Here is a 19,655-nt window from a genome sequence, read left to right on the forward strand (position 1 = left end):
CTCTCTTAAAACCAAAACCCACATTTGCCCAAAAGCATCTGTATGATCTAGACATCTCATTTATAGCATCAAATACAGCAAATACATTCAACCTGTCCTTTAAAATTGGTGGTTCATGGAATTTAAGTGCCTCTACTTCGTAACTATAGTGGCTCCTTGCTTGATTATTGCATGAGTAAAGAGAACTGTGCATGACGGAACAGACAACATTGGCTCTTCTCCTTTGTCATGTGCTGCCCCTGTCCCCAGAAGATGGCCACCCAGAATAGGCAAGCAGACACTGCATAGCACTGATAGGTATAGGGTTGCAGGTGAGTTCTAGAGCAGCACTTCTGAAGTTCTCCATGATGGGGGTCAAGTTGTATTTCCAGTCCATGAGGACCATGCTTTCGTATAAAGTACAAAAGTCACAGCAGTGCCCTATTGGTGTAAAAGTATCTAAACATTTACTTTGACTTTCTGAACTTCTCTCCATGTGGTCCAAGAGCACACTTGTCTAGAGTGCCCTTCAGGAGCTTGTGGAGTGTGGCTCTAAATCAACTGGCAACTGTGTGGCTGGTTCTGTTCCTTAAGTTCTAGCAGCAGTTGTAGCTGTAAGTCTCCAGCCAGACACCTCGCTTCCAGTCAGCTAAGTCAGTAGTAGTCCTTCGGCTCACTGAGCAGAAGCATGGCATTCAGACAGGAGCTTAATTTCCTTGGTGGAAAATTCTTATCTTTTAAGGGGACATTAGTCACTTTTTCTTCCCCCCCTTAGGTGGAAATCTTACTGTAAAAAGTTTTCACCGCAAAAGGTCAAAATTTATAGGCCTATTCTTGACTCCAAATGTGAACACCTGTGAAACTTAACCCATGCGTTTGCATAGAAAAGTTCAAAACTAAACTTTTACTTATAGGTAACATTCGTTAGAGTGCCGATTGTTTTAGGCTTCACATATAGTAAGTCATCTAATGCTCATAAACCCTTGTAAATTAGATTACTACTATTTCCATTTTACAGATGAGGAGACAAGCACAGAGGCTGAAGTAACTTGCCCAAAGTCACACATCCAGTAAGTGGTAGACACTGAACTTTGACTCCTAGCAGTTTCAGTTAAGGGTCTTTGTTTTTAATGCCCCACAACTATACTGCCTCTGAAGCATAAAAGGCACTGTGGGAGCTTCACGGTATCTTATCTTTTGGCCCTCACCCTCAATCAAAATTTGGCTAAAGCTGAGCAGTAGTTGCTGCTAGGCTAGGAGTTCTCCATGTTTTTCATAAAGGTCCTGCTCATTAAGGTGTATATAATATGTTTACTTAAAAACAAAACTGGGATCAGGTAAAAACAAATGCCCTGATTGTGCCATGTAATTCTAATATTATGCTCAATAAATGACCAATTAGGAAAAATAAGAACTATATAGGATTTGAGTATCAACTGAGAAATGTTATAAAAAGTGCTTGAAATAGTACATGGCGCTCAGTAAGCTCCACCAGTGTTAAGTATTAATAGATAAAAACAGAATTATACCTATATTTGTAGGCTATATTTACTGCCATTACAACACATTGGAAGTTGAAAGTCATAAAAAATCTACTCAAACTGAAAATTTGGATCACATGTGCAAGTAATTTCAGTTAAATAATTAAAAATAAGTTTATTTTAGATATGATAGAAGTCTTACTACAGCGCATGACACATAATAGGTGCTTACTTATGTTGAATGAAGAAAAAGGAATTCAGAGTGGAAATAGTAAACTAATTAGAGTGATGAACAAGGACCATGACATAGAAGAACCTTAGTGTTATAATCAAAAGTGTACTCAGAAGAAAATGTATGCCTTTGTTACAAATCCCAAAAATCATACTGGAGTGAAAAAATTCAAAACGATAGACATTTCCATAAAAGTGGAAAGTACTAGAAGAAGAGCATTGATCAGTAAAACCTAGTAATTGTCAAAGAGAAAATATTTTTTTAAAGAGAAAATATTTTACAGTGTCTGTTTGACAATCAGAATAATATGACTCTTAAGATATGACTTGTCTAAATGACCTTGTTTGAAGGGCCAGACTAACAGACATAAGTTACTTAAAATGTTATTAAAAGGGGTGCCTGGGTGGCTCAGTTGTTAAACGCCTGCCTTCAGCTTGGGTCGTGATCCCAAGGGTCCTGGGATCAAGCCTACCGTCGGGCTCCTTGCTCTGTGGGAAACCTGCTTCTCCCTCCCCTATTCCCCCACTTGTGTTTCCTCTTTTGCTGTGTCTGTCTCTGTCAAATAAATAAATAAAATCTTTTTTTTTTAAATGTTGTTAAAAATGCAGGAGTAACAGTTTAAACATGCCAGATTACAGTCCATAGGCTAATCTTGACCCGCTGATGGCTGACAAGAAGGTAGCAGAGGATGTCTTGACCAAGAAGTTAGAGCAGCCTATACCATTTCTCCATTTCCTGTACCAAGGTTCAGGAAATCTCGCTGCTGTTAGATCGTCCCTGCTTGCTGTGTGGTAAAAATGACTGACTAGATAAATCCTCTTAGGATTCCTTTTGGGCTTAAAGTACTTTAGTTTCTTGAAATTGGCATTTCTAGTAAATGTGTAAGAGTAACTTTTTTTCTACTTTTTATGTTGTAGCTGTAATAAAACAGCTCTAACAGAAACAAAGTTGGTCACCGATCAAAATATGGAAATGAGTTTCTTACTGTCATGGCTTTAAAAAATGTCCAGATACTTTATATTCATGTCCTTTGCTTTTTCATGTTGCTCTTGTGTATCTTCTATTTTCGGATACACTGTGATCAGAGGAAATAAGAGGATTAAAATGCAAAGAGATTTTTGGCTACTTGTAAAATTTCACATTCTTTTCAACATTAAAACCTTCTTAATGGCTCTAGCTTTTAGTTTAAAATAATTCCTATATATCCCTAAGGTGATTATATTTTAGGTACAATTCTCAATTTTCCACAATGAAACATTTACTTCTTACATGCTTCTCTTCTATTCTAATTATGGCAAAATTTGTACACTTTAAAGTCCGCTAGTCTACAAGTGAGTGATTGAAACTGAATAATACTCCAGAAAACAGGAGTACCACAAATAATAACTTAGCGTCATGAATTAAAATCTCTCATTCTTGTGTTCAAGAGAAGTATTTCATGGCTTAGTTTGGGTACATTATGAGAAAATTCTTCTAGATGAGAATAAAATAAGAAATCTAACCTGTTGTTGCTGAATTTTGACTGGAAATTGTGGGTTCCTGTCTTTAGATAAAACAGTGTCACTGCTTTGCCATCCTCATGCTAGTTGTGGGGAAAACCTGTTTTTACTTTATCATTGGTATAGAAATGAAAGTTTATGCCCTTCAAGGTGTGCCTCATTTCTTTGGATTGACATTTGCTTTACCTTGTCTTTTCTAAATATGGATAAGAACACTGCATAAAGACCAGTTTGGATATTTAACTGGACTTAGGATAGAATAGAATTAAAAATTTTTTTAATGAGTCAGTCTAGTTTTTAAGGATTGATAATGGAAATTACTGTTACGAAACAGTGTTGAGAAATTGTATCTGATTGTAGCACATCAATTATTCTTGTTAACTGAAAACTACTGCGGTTGGATTTCAAAGAGAACAAAACCTGCAAACTCCCTATTAAGTTCAGACATACTAGAAATCCGTTAAAAGTTCATCTTTTACCTTCTGACACTTTGTAAACTTGGACTGGAATTATGATCTCTACAAGCTCTACTTCTTAGCTTCTGAAATTGTCACCATTAAATTTTATGATATTCATAAAAGAAACAGAAAGTTGAAGTTTGAAGCAAGGGCTTTCTTTCATCATCTCTCCATACTTGATATTTAGTTGAAGGCCACTCAGCAGCTTGGCAATGGAATGCTTTACTGTGGTGCTGATTTTGATTTTGAAACTTGTGTCCTCTGAGATTATTAAGTAGATCATGAATTTTCTACAGAGGCAAAGGATAGAAAACCAAAACATATTCTGTGACACAGAGGTTTTTCATTGTATGATCAGGAAGTACATGGTCAGTAATGCCTACATTTGGGTTACTCAGAAGTGACTCTGGAGGGGAAGAAAAATTAAAGATGTTGAAAATCATAAATTCTGAGGGTGTTTACCTTCAGGTCAGCAGCATCAAAGGAAGTTTCAAAGTAAGTGAACTTTTCTAAAAATTTGAACCTTGTTGTTCTTTTCACCTAGAAACCATTATTTTAGCTCCTTTTGTCTTTCTTTTTAGATGATAGAAGATGTTTTGGGAGAAGGGTCAGTCTCCGCCAGTCGGTTCAGTAGGTGGTTCTCTAACCCAAGCCGGTCAGGAAGCCGATCCAGCAGTCTTGGGTCAACACCACATGAAGAACTGGAGAGACTAGCAGGTAAAATGGCTTCAGATTCTGACTTTGAATGTGGTTTTGAGCATTCTCTGACATGGTTCATTAGGGTACAGTAGGGTACAGTAGGGTTAAAGAGTCTCTGGGTACTTAAAAAAAAACCAAACCAAAACAAAACAAACTTCAATTTGTGCCCTTTTAATAACTGTTAAAGATCTGTTTCTGTGCTTTATTGGGACCAGTTAATTAATGAATATATTTACTTGCAATATTAGGTCTGGAACAAGCCATCCTCTCTCCTGGGCAGAACTCGGGGAATTATTTTGCTCCTATCCCACTGGAAGACCATGCTGAAAATAAAGTGGATATTTTAGAAATGCTACAGAAAGCCAAAGTGGATTTAAAACCTCTTCTTTCCAGTCTTTCTGCAAATAAAGAAAAGCTTAAGGAGAGCTGTAAGTGTTTATTAGCGTCTCCTTTACGCATTGAAAAAGTGTGGATCTCAGTCTTAGGGCAGTTGGTTCTAACATACTGCTGTTTCATCAAAAGTCAAGTAGCGAGTGGTTTTTATTTAATGTATTTCAAAAATTTTTATCAAACAGTACCACCTCCTTGAGAAGCTGTTAGTTGGTGGTTCATGGGCTTTTCCTCCAACTTGTCCTCCTTACCTGGAGCTTGATCATTATACTCCAGTTAATGCTGTAGTCCTCCTGGGGATACGTTGGCAGCTTCTCACACCTTTGCCTCAATCTGCCATGTTCTTGCTTAGGTTATGCACCCTCAACATAGACCTTAGTTTTATGCCCTCTTCCTAAGTACATAATTATGGCCTTATTTCCACTGAGCAGCCATGATTTTAAGAGTCTTCAGTTTGTTTGTTTTTGGTATCAACCATTTCTGACCTCAGTTCAACTGTGAAATAAATTATTTTCACATTGACCATCATGGTTGCCAAAGAGCATTCCCAACACATATTCCCTGGCTTGGCTTGATCTGGATTTTCTGAATCTTTCAGCGCATTCAGGAGTTGTGCTGTCAGTGGAAGAGGTAGAAGCGGGGCTCAAGGGCTTGAAGGTTGACCAGCCGGTGAAGAATTCGACTCCCTTCATGGCAGAACACTTAGAGGAGACCCTGAATGCTGTAACCAGTAATCGACAGCTCAAGAAAGATGGGGATATGACCGCATTCAACAAACTAGTGAGCACCATGAAGGCAAGTGGGACTTTGCCTTCTCAGCCCAAAGTCAGCGTAAGTATTTGGCACAAACCCCAGCCTTTTCTCCTTTTCCCTTTCTATTCCATTTCCCACTATAATAAATGGACTTAAAAAATGGTATTCTGAGTAAGTTGGAAGTTCTTTAATAGTCATTTGGTCCTTGATGCTTTTGTGTGTTCTTTAATTATCACTGTGCTATTTGTTACTAGAAAAAGAAGGCTTGTGGCTAATCTGTACGTTTTATGGGTGACAGTGTAATGATTGAAAGATTTGGATATAACTTTAAGTGACTGCTAAAAAAGAAAGGGGGGGTTGGAAAAAACATTTTTTGGATGCACTCCAGAGGTTTTTTTGTTTATTCAGCTACTTAAGCCAAAATAACTCACCACGTTTTTATAGTACAGTCTTTCTTTTCACATATTTTAATCACCCCTGTATACCTGGAATTACCTGCTTTCTTGATTAGGCAGTTGGCAGTTGTACATATCATTTGTAAAATGTCCAAGATGGATTTTTCAAGACCATTGCATTCTGTCAACTTACTAAATAGAAAAAGCTGTGATTCGTAAAAACATTTTGGGGCACGAATTTGGGTTGTGCGTGTCGTGACTGTAGGTCCGTAAATGCAGGTACGTAGCACATACTGGTCTTTGTCATAACACATTAGGGTGGCTCTCCGCCATGACCTGTGTGTCATTATTGCTATCCCTTGATAATAAAGGTGATAGAGGATGCCGGACAAACCTGAATAATAAAAACCTAAACATAGATTTCTTCTTGTTGCTCAGTTGCAGCAAATTTATTTAATTGAATTTTGCCTCTTGTTTTCTCCTGACATCGTCTTTTCTGGGAACTACAAGTTGGTCATGATATCAGTAGTTTTTCATGATTCACTGTGCCTTGTACCAAGGGAAGGAAACTGGTGTTTTTTATCTGACCAGAAGCTGGCAGTAGATTCCAACAGAGGTGCCGTATTCCTGGCCTTATCGTCAGGACTGACTCTACCTCTGAAAGGAGGCATCTCAGGCAGACTTATTTCTTTGAATCTGACCACACCATGCCAATTATAGGGGAATGTTTATCTTAAACCGCTGTCATAATAAATTACTTAAGAGTTATTTCCATGCAATGAATTATTAGATATACATCTTTTCGAATGAGGACTAGATTAAAAGATTGCAAACTGTCCTTTCTTCGTGTTCATTTGGGTCTTGGTGATTGGACCCAAGCTATGTATAAGCACCCAATCTTGTAAGTAGCTTCTTTTAATGTGAATGAGTAAAAAGTGGGAGCAGGGGGATTCAGTAGTTTACCTGATGTTTTGAACATTTTGTTTCAGATATGAGGCTAGGGCTTGATATTGATGTAGTTGACCCTGTGTTGTATGAGGGTAACTGGTTTGATGTTGAGGTTTCGGTGCTCTGAAATGTATCTGGACAAGGGAGGGAGCCTCAGACACCTGTGTAAAGGGATGGATGATATAATTCAAGTTGCTACACAAAAAGTAACACTAACCTAGGAAAGTAATGTAATAAGCACACCAGGTATTATCCCAAAATATTGCTTAATTTGCATGTTGTCAAGTTATGGTCTATTCCAAAATCAAGTCTTCAATTACTATGGCTGTATGTGTGATGTATACTACTTCTGATCTGCCGCCATCTTTTAGCTTCAATCTAAACTCCATTTCAAACTGAATATAGAGGCTCTGTCTTCAAAATATAGTAAGCCACACGTGTAGTGTAAAGTTGCCCATTTTTGTTAGATGGAATTAAATGACTCTCGAGATCTCTTACTAAAAGCATCTACAGTTAGGGACGCCTGGATGGCTCAGTTGTTTGAGCATCTGACTCTTGATCTCAGAGTCCTGAGTTCAAGCCTGGAGTTGGGCTCCACACTAGATACAGAGCCTACTTTAAAAATAAAAAAAAATAAAAAATAAAGCAGTCCCAATTCTGAAACCAACAATAAAAGACTGGGCTATCTTTGGGCTCTTGTCACGCCTCTGCAGCTTCACCTAGTAGAGGGAAGCTGTACCAGAGAAAGCACTTCAGGCAAAGCTAAATGGGCACAAGAATGTCCTGAAGTGCAGGAGGTGAGGTCTGGGATAACTGCTGCTTCACTGAAAGATCAGAGAGTAGAGGGTCTGAATTTTGCCCTGTATATGAGAGCCATTTTGGAACAGCTTGTTTAAAAATAAAGTTAAAATTTCCTGAAATGTGGAACTCTGAAATATAACAATTCCAGCCAAACTTTCATATTGTTTACTAGGTTTTTAAAAAACTACTGATCTGTGATCTGTAAATCTTGTTTCAAAGATAATGCGTAACAAAGGTTGCCCTGAAAATTAAAATCTGTAAATTACAGCTTCTTAGAAAGTGCTCCTGTATTTCACCATATGATTTCTCCCTTCATTTGGTCACAGTGTTAGAAACAGTGAAATGCACTAGGGTTACCACAGGGAGGAAACACCATCTGAGAGTCTCTGAGTGGACTTTGCATGTACATGTGAAGATTCTTTCCATTTCCAGATCTTTGGGACTATGTAATGAGCAAGTTGAGCAAGTGGATCGAAGTTAGTTTTCTGTGCCTTAGATAGCATTCTGCTTAAGTGCCAACTCCCTGGGGAGTTTTTAATGCTTTCTTGTGGTTCCCAATGAACCTGTAAGTTAAGTGTCTAAGAAGGTTAAAACCAGTTTTCCTTTGACTTTTTTTAGCGAAACCTTGAAAGCCATTTGATGTCCCCTGCTGAGATTCCAGGCCAGCCTGTCCCTAAGAACATCCTGCAGGTACTTCACCATCTTATACCAAGGCCTCGGAGTCCTGAATACTAGTCCCTTGAACCGGTTTTGTGTAGTGGTCCAGCTTTGGGCCTTAGAGAAGGATCCATGTGGCGTGGCAATTGAGGATACAGTGTTGCTACCTGACATAGTTCTGTTTTGCTTTTAATCTCATTGTGGGGTGGGGAGGTGGTTGAAGATGACAAAGTAAGCCCTTGATTTCCAGCTTACAGGTTTGCAATTTCTATGGAAATTGGAAGTATCTAACCTATATTTGTGCACTAATTTAAAGCAAATGGTTGCTAGCTGCACAGTGACAGAAATGTGTTGCATGTACATGTGCCAAGTCCTTCAGTGGAGCATGAGGGAGATTCATCGTTGGCTTCCAAAAGTTAATCCATAATTCACAGCCTCTGACTAGAAGAAAGAATGAGGTTTGTTCACAAGGATGACTTTTTTTGCCCTTAGGAACTTCTGGGTCCGCCAGTTCAGAGACCTGCTTCTTCCAATCTTCTGAGTGGCCTTATGGGGAGTTTGGAGCCTACAACATCTTTACTGGGGCAAAGAGCACCGTCTCCTCCCTTGTCACAGGTGTTTCAGACACGAGCAGCCTCGGCAGACTACCTTCGTCCTAGAATACCATCACCAATTGGTAAATCCTTTGTACACAGATGTCTCCCCGTTCTCCCCCAGCCTCCCACAAAGGTTATACTTGTCCCCTAGAACTTGCAAAGTCTTCTTCATGGGCATCCCTGAAGAGTTTACAAAGAAATAAGTGAATTTATTATGCCTTTTGGGGGGGATGGTGAGGCACAAAATTAGAAAATAATTTATCTGGCTGCCCTTCTAGATAAATACACTCATAGTTCTTTGTCCTAAGACTGGTCAAAATTGTATAAATTGGATCCAGCTTTTTAGTCTTATTCCTTATTTTAGGAATTCAAAGAAGTTAATTTGGTTTTTCCTTGTTAGAGTAGAAGTCAGGGTAGTGGCTCTCCACCAACTTAATGAAGTTGGTACATAATCAACTGTGAGGTCTTGTGGCTAAAAGCTGTCTTAACATGAGTGTTGCACAAAATCTCAGTGTTCTATCACCCTGGACCACTTCACGCTGCTGCCAATCATACCTTAAGAGTAAGTTTTTGTCCTGTTCTTCCCCAATTAGTTAGATAGAATAGAAAGAGTATAAGCCTCAAAGCCCTGGACTGTACTCTAGTTACCAGCTGGCTCAGTGATAATGAGCCAAATCACTGATTAGAAAAACACTTCTTTCTCAGATAGAGGTCTCAGCTCTGAAAGGGACAAAGCTGACAGCTTAGTGGGGTAGATGAATATACCAGCAGTTTGGGTCATTAAGTGCTCTGATTAGGGTCCACATAGCCCAGTGTGGAGGCATAGAAGAACAGGGACATGACCAGCCCAGGAGTCAGTACTTGCCTGAAAGAGATGGTGTTAAACAAGCAGCCGCGTGCAGTCGTGCTGATACTTCTCTCATGGATGTGTGCTCTCTTGACACTGGTACACAACTTTCCCATCAGGTTTCACACCAGGACCACAGCAGCTACTCGGAGATCCATTCCAAGGCATGCGCAAGCCCATGAGCCCCGTCACGGCCCAGGTCTGTCTAAGCTTTTTCTCTAAGTTACTTGCTTGCTTTTCAACCTTATTATTGACTGTGGGATGGAGAATCGTTGCAATGCCTAGAAGTGGTTTTGAATTACAATTTGAGCTCAGTAAAGACTAGAAGATTGGTGAACATTTAAAGTCATACTTCATTAAAATCCTGTTCAGGGGTGCCTGGGTGGCTCAGTGGGTTAGCCTCTGCCTTCGGCTCAGGTCATGATCTCATGGTCCTGGGATAAAGCCCCGAGTCAGGCTCTCTGCTCAGTGGGGAGCCTGCTTCCCCCTGCCCTCTCTCTGCCTGCCTTTCTGCCTATTTGTGATCTCTATCAAATAAATAAATCTTTAAAAAAAAATAATAAAGTCCTGTTCAGAGGATGGCAGCACAATTTAGTCAGGTTTGCAGTGCCCCCTTTCAGCTGCTGCTTAAACATACCTTTCTGAAAGTGAAGAGAGCCTCCATAGAAAGTGCATGGACTGTCCTCATTTTTCTGCTGATCTTCCTCTACCGCCTTGTTCAGCAGATGAGCCAGCTAGAATTGCAACAGGCAGCTTTGGAGGGGCTGGCCCTGCCACATGACCTTGCAGTGCAGGCAGCCAACTTCTACCAGCCTGGTTTTGGCAAACCACAGGTGGACAGAACCAGAGATGGATTCAGAAACAGGTAAGTTTACTAACTGATCCTACCCTTGTGGGAATTTGCAAATCACTTTTCCACAGATAAGCAATTAGTTATCCACAGTGAAATTCTGTGGTACACACTGATAGGTTTGTACAATATACGGTGAGAATTCCATCTCCAAATGTGCTGTAGAGGAAGTGAAACGATAGAATTCTGCAGGGGCATAGGCTTTTCGTTCTACATAATTTTATTTATATTCTTGATTTAAAGGAATCATTTTTACAAATGTAGCTAGTGGGCATAGCTCTTATTTGCTGTTACAAGATGAGGAAAAGTAAAACTCCCCCTAGCTTCCTCCCCTGCAGAGTCCTTGTTGAGTTACCAAACTGTCCTTTGATACAGGTTTGCTGATCCATTATTTGTTGGTCAGAGCTAATGGGTTTGTTGATCAAAGCTATAAACAAGTGATTACTGATTTCAGTCTCCTCCTGTTTCTTCCAATAATTGCAACAAGTAGTAATATGAACAATAAATTAGGGAAAAGGGGCAGCAATACCGTTCTTTTTTGTTATAAAATAAAACAGAAAACTGCACTAAACAAATGTGTAGCTTATTACAAGATAGACTCCTTTGTTAGCTACCCAGAAGCTCCCTATGTGTCTTCTCCTGGTAATACCTCTTCCCTCTCTGATTCCATCCAGCCTTTAAAAGTAAATACTGGGGTGCCTGGCTGGCTCAGTCAGAAGAGCTTGCAAACTCTTGATTTCCAAGTTATAAGTACGCGCCCCACATTGGGTATACAGATTACTTTAAAAAAAATAAATAAACTTTTAAAAAAGTAAATACCACTTTAATTTTTTCAGTTTTATCACCAGTGTTTTTATCCCTGAATGTTAAGTCCTGCCCATACAGCATACTTGGTAGTTAAAAAGTACTTATATTTTTATGTGGTTCTTAAAATTGTCGTATCAGTGTCTCATTGTCTTGCTTCAGCTGGTTTTATATGTTGACAATTTCAGAAAACATTGAAACCAGTAAGTACCCTGTATTCTTACATAAGTTTTCTATCTATATCTAGTAGCCCTCAGCCTAAACAGAGAGCTCAGAACTGATCTGCTGAGCCCCTCACTGTATTTCTCTCTGTAACGTAGTTTCTCATTAACTCATTGACTTGATTTATTGACCTTGAAAGCACTTTTGATATCCAGAACTTTATGTGCTTTTGGTAACAACCCTGTGAGGGAGATGGTATAAATAACTGCATTTTACAGATACAGAAACTTAGATTTTTTTAAAATGCAAGTTCCTCAAAACTAATAAGTACACCTAAGTCATTGTCCACAGAGCCTCCATGTTGTGCGAATCAAATGTCAGTCTCTCAGGCCCTCCCTGAACACTGTGGATACACTTGTGTTCCCCAATATTTTTTTTATCGTACTTACCACCTTCTGAGTTGGGTTTTTTTTTTTGTCTATCTTTCTCCCCATAGTAACCCCTTTACCCTATAACCAAAAGAATGTAATGAGGCCAGAGATTTTTTTTTGTCTGTTTCGTTTATTGCTGTATCTCCCACACGTTAGCCCAGTGTCTAACACATAGCAGATGCTCACGTATGTTCATCAGAAGGAATAAATGATAGGTGTGCAAAACCACCAGACTTGGGGTTTTCCCCGATCACTCCAGAGTATTACCGATCTATTTCTCCCTCATTGTCATGCTCAGATTCACAGTGTGGCAGCAGTGCGGCTTACCTGGTACAGACTGGAAAGAAGCCATGGGTTTAGGAGTCTTCTCTGTTTATGATTTAGGAACTCCCAGAATCACTAAGGCTTTGGCCCTCATGGTACAAGGTCTGATAGCTGGAGTGAGTGAAACTCTTCATTAGCCAGGGAGCTCATATAATTCATTCTTCTCTCAGCCTTTGTATATCTTCATCAGTTGTTTCCTGTTTTCTCCAAGTGAAGGGAGAATGAGTAGAATGGGGAGTAAAGGGAAGTCCATTCGTTTAAACTTTGGGAGGCCTGGTATCAACCTTGTCTGTGGACCAGGAGTAATGGGGGATGCTGCATGTTCCTGGGTCTTGAGATAGCTCAAACTCTTGGTGCTCTGATTTGAAACAGTGTCTTACATAGCAGCAGTTCTACGCCAGGCCCTGTGCTCGTCAGTATTGCTCCCTACTCTCAGGAGCACAGCCTGGCCCACAGAATGAAGACTCACTCATAAGATGCCCCACTGACATAACCTACAAATAAACTATACACCAGCCCTGGATAACCCTACATTCCCAAGGCCTTGTACCTGATCCTTTTGCTTGAATTGTTCTCCATGTTACAGCTTTCTCATTGGTCATACTCAGTTTAATGCAGCTCTTTCCCAGAGACGCTTTCTCAGAGTCTTTTCAGTAGGAGTATTGTGTCACTCCTTCTCCACTTCATTTTCCATTTCCCTTTACTGTTACCTAATATCTACGTGCCTTAGTTTGCCCTCGTTAGTGTCTCCCCACTAGACAAGAAGAATTCTTGCAAGGCCCAGGACCATGTTTAATCTTTTGTCTTCCTTCAGAACTTAGCATGTGGTTTTGCATATGTTAGGCACTTAATAAATGCTTGGAAAGTTGAAATGGATGAGGGAAATGGGATATCCAAGTCCTACGCTGGTCTTGAGTATTCTTTGGTTTTAGGATTTGGAGTTCGAGCAGCCTGAAGCTCATACTGATACTTGGTTTGTTCACAGGCAACAGCGAGTGACAAAGTCACCAGCACCCGTGCACCGAGGGAATTCCTCTTCCCCTGCCCCCGCTGCCTCCATCACAAGCATGGTCAGTGACCTCTGCTTTTGTAAATGACGTGAAGGCTCTCCATTTGATTGTGCTTATATTGTACCACTGTGTACCCCAAAATATCCTTAAGTGCCTTCACAGGAATAACTGGCTTAATAGTCTATCATACCTGCTTATTTATTTGATCTTCCCCTTTCAGGATGCAGTCTTAACTCTTAAGATTCTAGTGAAGCCCTTACATTGGGGAAGGTATGTTCCAGCAGATAGAAGAGTATGGACTAAAACATACCAAGTGATACAGTATGTTCAAACAAATGAACAGTTGGAGTAGGGAGTAGAGGATGAGAGGGTGAAAGATAGGAGGTGAGATGGATGGGGTGAATGGGTTGGATCATGGGGAATCCAATGAAACATGTTGGGGACTTCACAGCTTCAGATCTGTGATATGAATTAAAGCTAGGACAAAGGAGTTTGCTTATTTGTGTTGTTAAATCTAGTTTTACAACTGACTCATTCATATATTGGCTTTTCTTTTTCTTTTTTTAAGTTTTATCCCCCAGAAACTTTTTTTTTTTTAAAAGATATTATTTATTTATTTGTCAGAGAGCGAAGGGGAGAGAGAGCGAATGAGCACAGGCAGACAGAGTAGCAGGCAGAGGCAGAGGGAGAAGCAGGCTCCCTGCCGAGCAAGGAGCCCGATGCGGGACTCAATCCCAGGACGCTAGGATCATGACCTGAGCCGAAGGCAGCTGCCCAACCAACTGAGCCACCCAGGCGTCCCATATCCCCCAGAAACTTCTATCACCATCAAAGCTGATAGAGAAGGGGAAAAACTATTACTCTGCTTCTGGACCCCATGTGGGTCTTTGCACCAAGCACTCTGAAGACAGGGTCTAGAAGGGTTTCTCTGTTCATAATTCATGCCCTGTCCCCTGCCATCAAGGAGTTAGGGTTAATGAGAAAAGGCACATGCACAATAAAATGATCAAAGTAAAAATGGATATTGAAGAGATGGGAACAAATGAACCCAAAAGGTGAATCCTAAGGGGTGAGGAGACTGTTAACACAATTGTGAATTTTCTGGTAGCCAAGTTAAGATGGGATATGTTAAGAGTATAGAAAAATTTAGGTTCTGAGGTGGTCTTTGAACTTCCCCAGCTGGTAGAGCTCTTGCTCTAGGGTATACTTCTGGCCATGTTCTTCCCTGTTCTCAGCCTAATCCCAGGCGAGGGAGATGGTTGAAGCAGGGCTGCCATAGGTAGGCCCCTATCACCACAGATGCAGACAGGTGGATAGGTTGAAGCTCTGTGCTTTAACTACCTTTGTGCTAGAGCTAAATCTAGGTTTTGATGAAAATGCAATGTGAGCAAGGGATGGTGCACTTGGGGCACCACCTTTCTGGCCCATCCTGTTTCTCTTCCTCCAGCAGCTAGACACCAGAAGGTTGGAGTTGGTCTCTGCCACATGTAGCCAATAAGGGGACTGGCTCTTCAGCTTGTTGAGCAGTTTGACCAGTTAAGCCTGGCTTGATTTGGAAAGACATTTAGAGAACACGCTAATACTGTTTTTCTCTGCAGCTTTCTCCTTCCTTCACCCCTACCTCAGTGATTCGTAAGATGTATGAGAGCAAAGAGAAAAGCAAGGAGGAGCCAGCATCTGGAAAAGCAGCTCTTGGTGACAGTAAAGACGACACTCAGAAGGCCAGTGAAGGTAATGCAGAGCTCTTGAGTGTGTACTGCCCAAGAAAGTATGTGACGGAGCACAGGGTTGAGTGCTCACCAGCTGATCTGATTCTCGGCAAATCCCTACACAAAACCCCTGCCTGCTTTGGACCATAGTTTGGTGTCTGACAGTGGGAAAAGCACTGTACCAGTTCACAATTGCTTAGCCATCTGAAATTCTGACCAACCTAATAGTGGTATGAGTGCTAGTATGAGGAAGAGTGAGTTCTAGTTTAGAATCCTTTTTTAAGATTTTTATTTATTTGAGAGAGAGAGAGAGAGAGAACGTGAACTGGTGGGAGGAGCAAAGGAAGAAGCAGACTCCTTGCTGAGCAGGGAGCTGGGTGCAGGGCTCCATCCTGGGACTCTAGGGTCATGACCTGAGCCACCCAGGTGCCCCTAGTTTCAAATGCTATTGAGGCTTCAAAGTTGAATTATTAGTACACTTATTTGGCAAATTAATGTGGTACAACCCATTTTACTTCTGAAATGTTCTCTCTAGTCTGTGGAGAGTAAGTGTCCAATATAATCCAGGAATGGGTGAAACATAAGGTGTGGAGAGCCTTTTAGAAGTATGTAGAAGGGGCGCCTGAGTGGTTTAGTCGACTAACCGTCTGACTCTTAATTCTGGCTCAGGTCATGCCCTCAGGGTCATGAGATGGAGCCCCGGCTGTGTGCTCAGCTCGAAGTCCACTTGAGATTCTGCCTCTCCCTCTGATTGTTTGTGTGCAACGCTCTTTCACTTGCTCACTAAATAAAATCTTTAAAAAAAAAAAAAAAAACTATATAGAAAATGTTGCACAGTTGGGACTATAAAGGATGTGGTGAAATAGATTCTAGTAAGTTAGGTTTACACAAGTTTACAGTATTGGTTTGAGAGCTTTTTGCCTGTGAGAAAGCTTCTGGGAAAAAGGAAATCCTATTGGTTCTACTAAAAGGCAGTTCAGATTCCTTCAGATTCCTTCACTAGACTCTAATTTCTGTTGTGATGGATTTGTATAATTTTACTTTCATTTGATTTTCCCCTTAGGCTAAAAAAAAGCATGTTAATCCCAAGCACTTGACTAGGACAATACTAGTTCCCACACAGATCTGAACCACAGCCATATGGGCCGGCAGAGCAAGGTGCCTAAGTTAGACAACCAGACCTTAACCCAGCTTCACTTGCCCATAGCTGTTCCTGGGTTGGGAGGATTGTAAGAAAAATAAACTCTGTTCCAGCAAGGTATTTGGAGACTAGCAGTCCTGGGGTCTAGTTCCAGCTCTGTTCTAACTACTCCTATTACCTTGACTAGGCCTACTCATGAGGCAAAAATGATGGTTTTTATGATACAATCCTCTAAATCTGCTGAGGGGATCAATTAAGGACTGTAAACTTTCTAAGAAATGAGATTTGCTGGATCATTGGGAAGGCCATGTTTGGGTGAAGTTTGCCAATACCAAAATATTCTGTGGGTCCTTACAGAGAACTTGCTGTCATCCAACTCTGTGCCCAGTGCTGATCGGGACTCTTCTCCCACTACAAATCCCAAACTTTCAACGTTGCAGCGGTCTTCATGTTCTACCCCACTGTCTCAGACTAACCGTTACACCAAAGAGCAAGATTATCGACCTAAAGCAACTGGGAGAAAAACACCCACCTTGGCATCCCCAGTTCCAGGAACACCTTTTCTCCGCCCTGTCCACCAAGTTCCCCTTGTCCCCCATGTCCCGATCGTGCGGCCTGCTCACCAGCTTCACCCAGGGTTGGTCCAAAGGATGCTGGCCCAAGGAGTACATCCACAGCATCTTCCAAGTTTGCTCCAAGCTGGTGAGTTTCTGACCTGGCATGACAGCAGTTGCCAGAACTGATGAAGTACTATAGTTTTGAGAGGTTTTTTTATCCCTAGAAAAATGTTGCTAGATTTTTCCATCTAACTGGTGGGTAGTGGGTCCAATCCAAACTATCCCTTAGTCTATTGAAAAATGAAGCTAGCTTAAGCATTGCTCACTGTTCAACTTGTGGATCAGCAAAGCTTGAAAATTTCCAGGCAGATTATGTTTTACCAGTTTTTTTTTCCACCCCTGCCCAACAGGTGTACTTCCTCCTGGGATGGACCTGACTCATTTACAGGGAATATCTGGCCCAATCCTGGGTCAACCCTTTTACCCTTTACCTGCAGCTAGTCACCCTCTCCTAAACCCTCGCCCTGGGACACCTCTGCATCTGGCAATGATGCAGCAGCAGCTACAGCGCTCAGGTAGGCTCAGGATTGGGCCAGGGGAGCTGGGGATGGCCTGAGAAGGCTTCAAGCTTTTGGACCAGTTTCCAGTGAGGGGATGAATTATGTGATTCATTCTTTAACTTATCCTAGCAAGAGTAGGATAAGGGGATAACCAGAGAATAGGATGAAGTAAACCAACCTCTATGGGATTTGGAACTCCTATTCCTATAGACAGTGAGAGCAGACTATGCTTTGGCATTTTTTTTGTCCTCTGCCTCTTAAAGAGAGGCGGCTGACAGGTTTAGCATGGAGACTATCCAGAGAAGATCCCCTCTCACCAACTAATGTTAGTACTTCTGATAGGGCTGCTTGTTATGGGCAGTAGTGGTCATGTCATTTTGATGGCGTCTGAATAGTTCTGCTTTCCAAGGTGCTGTCTTCTGGCATTTTGTAAGGATTTGAAGGAGGCAAGGCCTGATACAGAACTATGTTCCCCTACATGCTCTGAATAACCTTCTTTCTTATCCCCATAGTTCTTCATCCTCCAGGCTCTGGTTCCCAGGCAGCAGCTGTCAGCGTTCAGACAACCCCTCAGAATGTGCCCACCAGGTCAGGCCTGCCCCACGTGCACTCCCAGCTGGAGCATCGCCCCAGCCAGAGGAGCAGCTCCCCAGTGGGCCTCGCCAAATGGTTTGGCTCAGATGTGCTACAGCAGCCCCTGCCCTCCATGCCTGCCAAAGTCATCAGTGTAGATGAATTGGAGTATCGTCAATGAACAGGGCAGGCAGACTCACCTGTGCCTGGACCTACGGCAGCACCTTGATTAGGACTCTGCTTCCTCATTGCGGGTTGGTTTATGGAGTTTTACTTTGGAGCACCTCTGTGAAGCTATTTAGGGAAGCCCAGGCACCTGGTGTGGTCTGCATTGAGGGAAGGATCTTAACCAATCGAATGGAGCCTACATGGTCTGAATACAGGTTGCACATTGTTGTCAATCCTGGAAGTAGTCTTTTTTTGTAAGATATATGAATGAAGTGTTGGTGTCTTCACCAAGAGGTGGCACCTAAGGGTTCTGAGGAAATAAATGTATAGACCCTATGTACAGACTTGTGTATAAACAACTTTTGTATATACATATAGGATAGCTTTTTTGAACTTATACAGCTGTACATAAAAGTAGCTGATATTAGTTAAGCCTGTGTCAACAATTTGATTTTTTCCACTTGTACATTTGGGACTTTTTCTTTTGGTTGATTAAAGTTGCATATGCTAAGTGTGTGAATGAAGTGAATGACATTGTTGTGTTTCTTTCTGAATTCATTCCTTCTCATTTACAGCCAGCTGACCTATGAGGTTCAGTAGGTTCCCCAAGGGAAATGATCTGAAGTTTTAATTTTTCTTAAAATTCAGAATTTAACTCTTTATCTCATTTAGAAGGAAGTAGCACTGGCCATCTTTTTTGAGCCTTAAAGACCCTAACGGGCCAGCTTTGGCTGGAGTGACCCTATAGGAAACCTTGCAGTTAACACCAGATTATAATGTGTACAGTCTTCGATTAAAACCACCCAGTGAAAACAATGTATTGGGTAATCATGTATATGGTAGCTTCTCCCAAACAAATCCATGTTTACTCGGGCAAAAGTGAATAGTCTGTCAGCATCCTGTTCTCCAGCTCATAAGCCCCCTATAAAAAATAGGACCGGAGAGTTCTCATTCAATCCATTAATTAGTCTTTTTCATATGAAACTGCCCTCAAGACTGTGTCAACAGACTTTGTTTTGTGTCTCATTCCTCAGCTCATAATTATTTTCATTATTCACCTTAATTGTAAGCACAGCATTAGAAAACAGTATTCTACCAGAATATTTTAGCTATTGTCTTGAGCCCCTTTTCCTGACTGAAGGTTTTTCAGTCCTACTCTCTGAAGTGATAACTTTTATTTCTCAAACTTGATTCCATTTGCCCTAGTTCTCAATACTTGTCAATGTAGGGCCATCAACACTACTCTGACTTCATGCCAGAGGGTCAAATAATGAGGTAGTTCTCTGATTCACAGATGAAGGCCAAGGTGACTGATTACAAGGGTAAAAAACAGCCTGAGTCTTCAGTGTTAGGAGTGTTGCCTATGAGCCTGGAGCTGCCCACCATGACTTGTTACTTCCAGGAACACAAGAAACTAGATTGCCTTTCAGCAAAACCTAGCTTTATGGACTGAGCATGAGGTCTGTCTTGTCCTGGTCCTTCATCAGTCCTCCCACTCCCCAGGCCCACATGGGATTTGCTCTTGGGATTCCTTAGCTTTAGAAATAAAGCCTTTGTTTAGAATTCTTGCAACTGCTTTGTTTCCACAAGCAGAAGCTGGAAAGCGGTCTAGAGACAATAGAACACAGATG

General features: G+C 41.3%; 1 protein-coding gene across 6 annotated transcripts in view; it reads left to right on the forward strand.

Annotated features, from left to right (window-relative positions):
- EIF4ENIF1 (eukaryotic translation initiation factor 4E nuclear import factor 1) overlaps positions 1-18,551 on the forward strand; it is a 44,832-nt gene extending 26,281 nt beyond the window's left edge. For 2 of the 6 annotated variants that reach the window (XM_080821781.1, XM_080821780.1), the window contains exons 8-19: positions 4,231-4,366; positions 4,597-4,776; positions 5,337-5,569; positions 8,254-8,325; positions 8,785-8,968; positions 9,855-9,934; positions 10,461-10,600; positions 13,292-13,376; positions 14,915-15,047; positions 16,524-16,868; positions 17,134-17,298; positions 17,796-18,551. In XM_080821781.1, the coding sequence (XP_080677907.1) occupies positions 4,231-4,366; positions 4,597-4,776; positions 5,337-5,569; positions 8,254-8,325; positions 8,785-8,968; positions 9,855-9,934; positions 10,461-10,600; positions 13,292-13,376; positions 14,915-15,047; positions 16,524-16,868; positions 17,134-17,298; positions 17,796-18,037 (1,995 nt within the window). In that variant the 3' untranslated portion in view covers positions 18,038-18,551. Of the gene's footprint in view, positions 1-4,230; positions 4,367-4,596; positions 4,777-5,336; positions 5,570-8,253; positions 8,326-8,784; positions 8,969-9,854; positions 9,935-10,457; positions 10,601-13,291; positions 13,377-14,914; positions 15,048-16,523; positions 16,869-17,133; positions 17,299-17,795 lie in introns of all 6 variants that reach the window. The other 4 variants (XM_080821778.1, XM_080821779.1, XM_080821782.1 and 1 more) reach the window with 3 other exon arrangements.
- The last annotated feature ends 1,104 nt before the right edge of the window (positions 18,552-19,655 follow it).

This window comes from Martes martes (genome assembly GCF_963455335.1).
Source record: "Martes martes genome assembly, chromosome: 13".
NCBI classification, from domain to species: Eukaryota; Metazoa; Chordata; class Mammalia; order Carnivora; family Mustelidae; genus Martes; species Martes martes.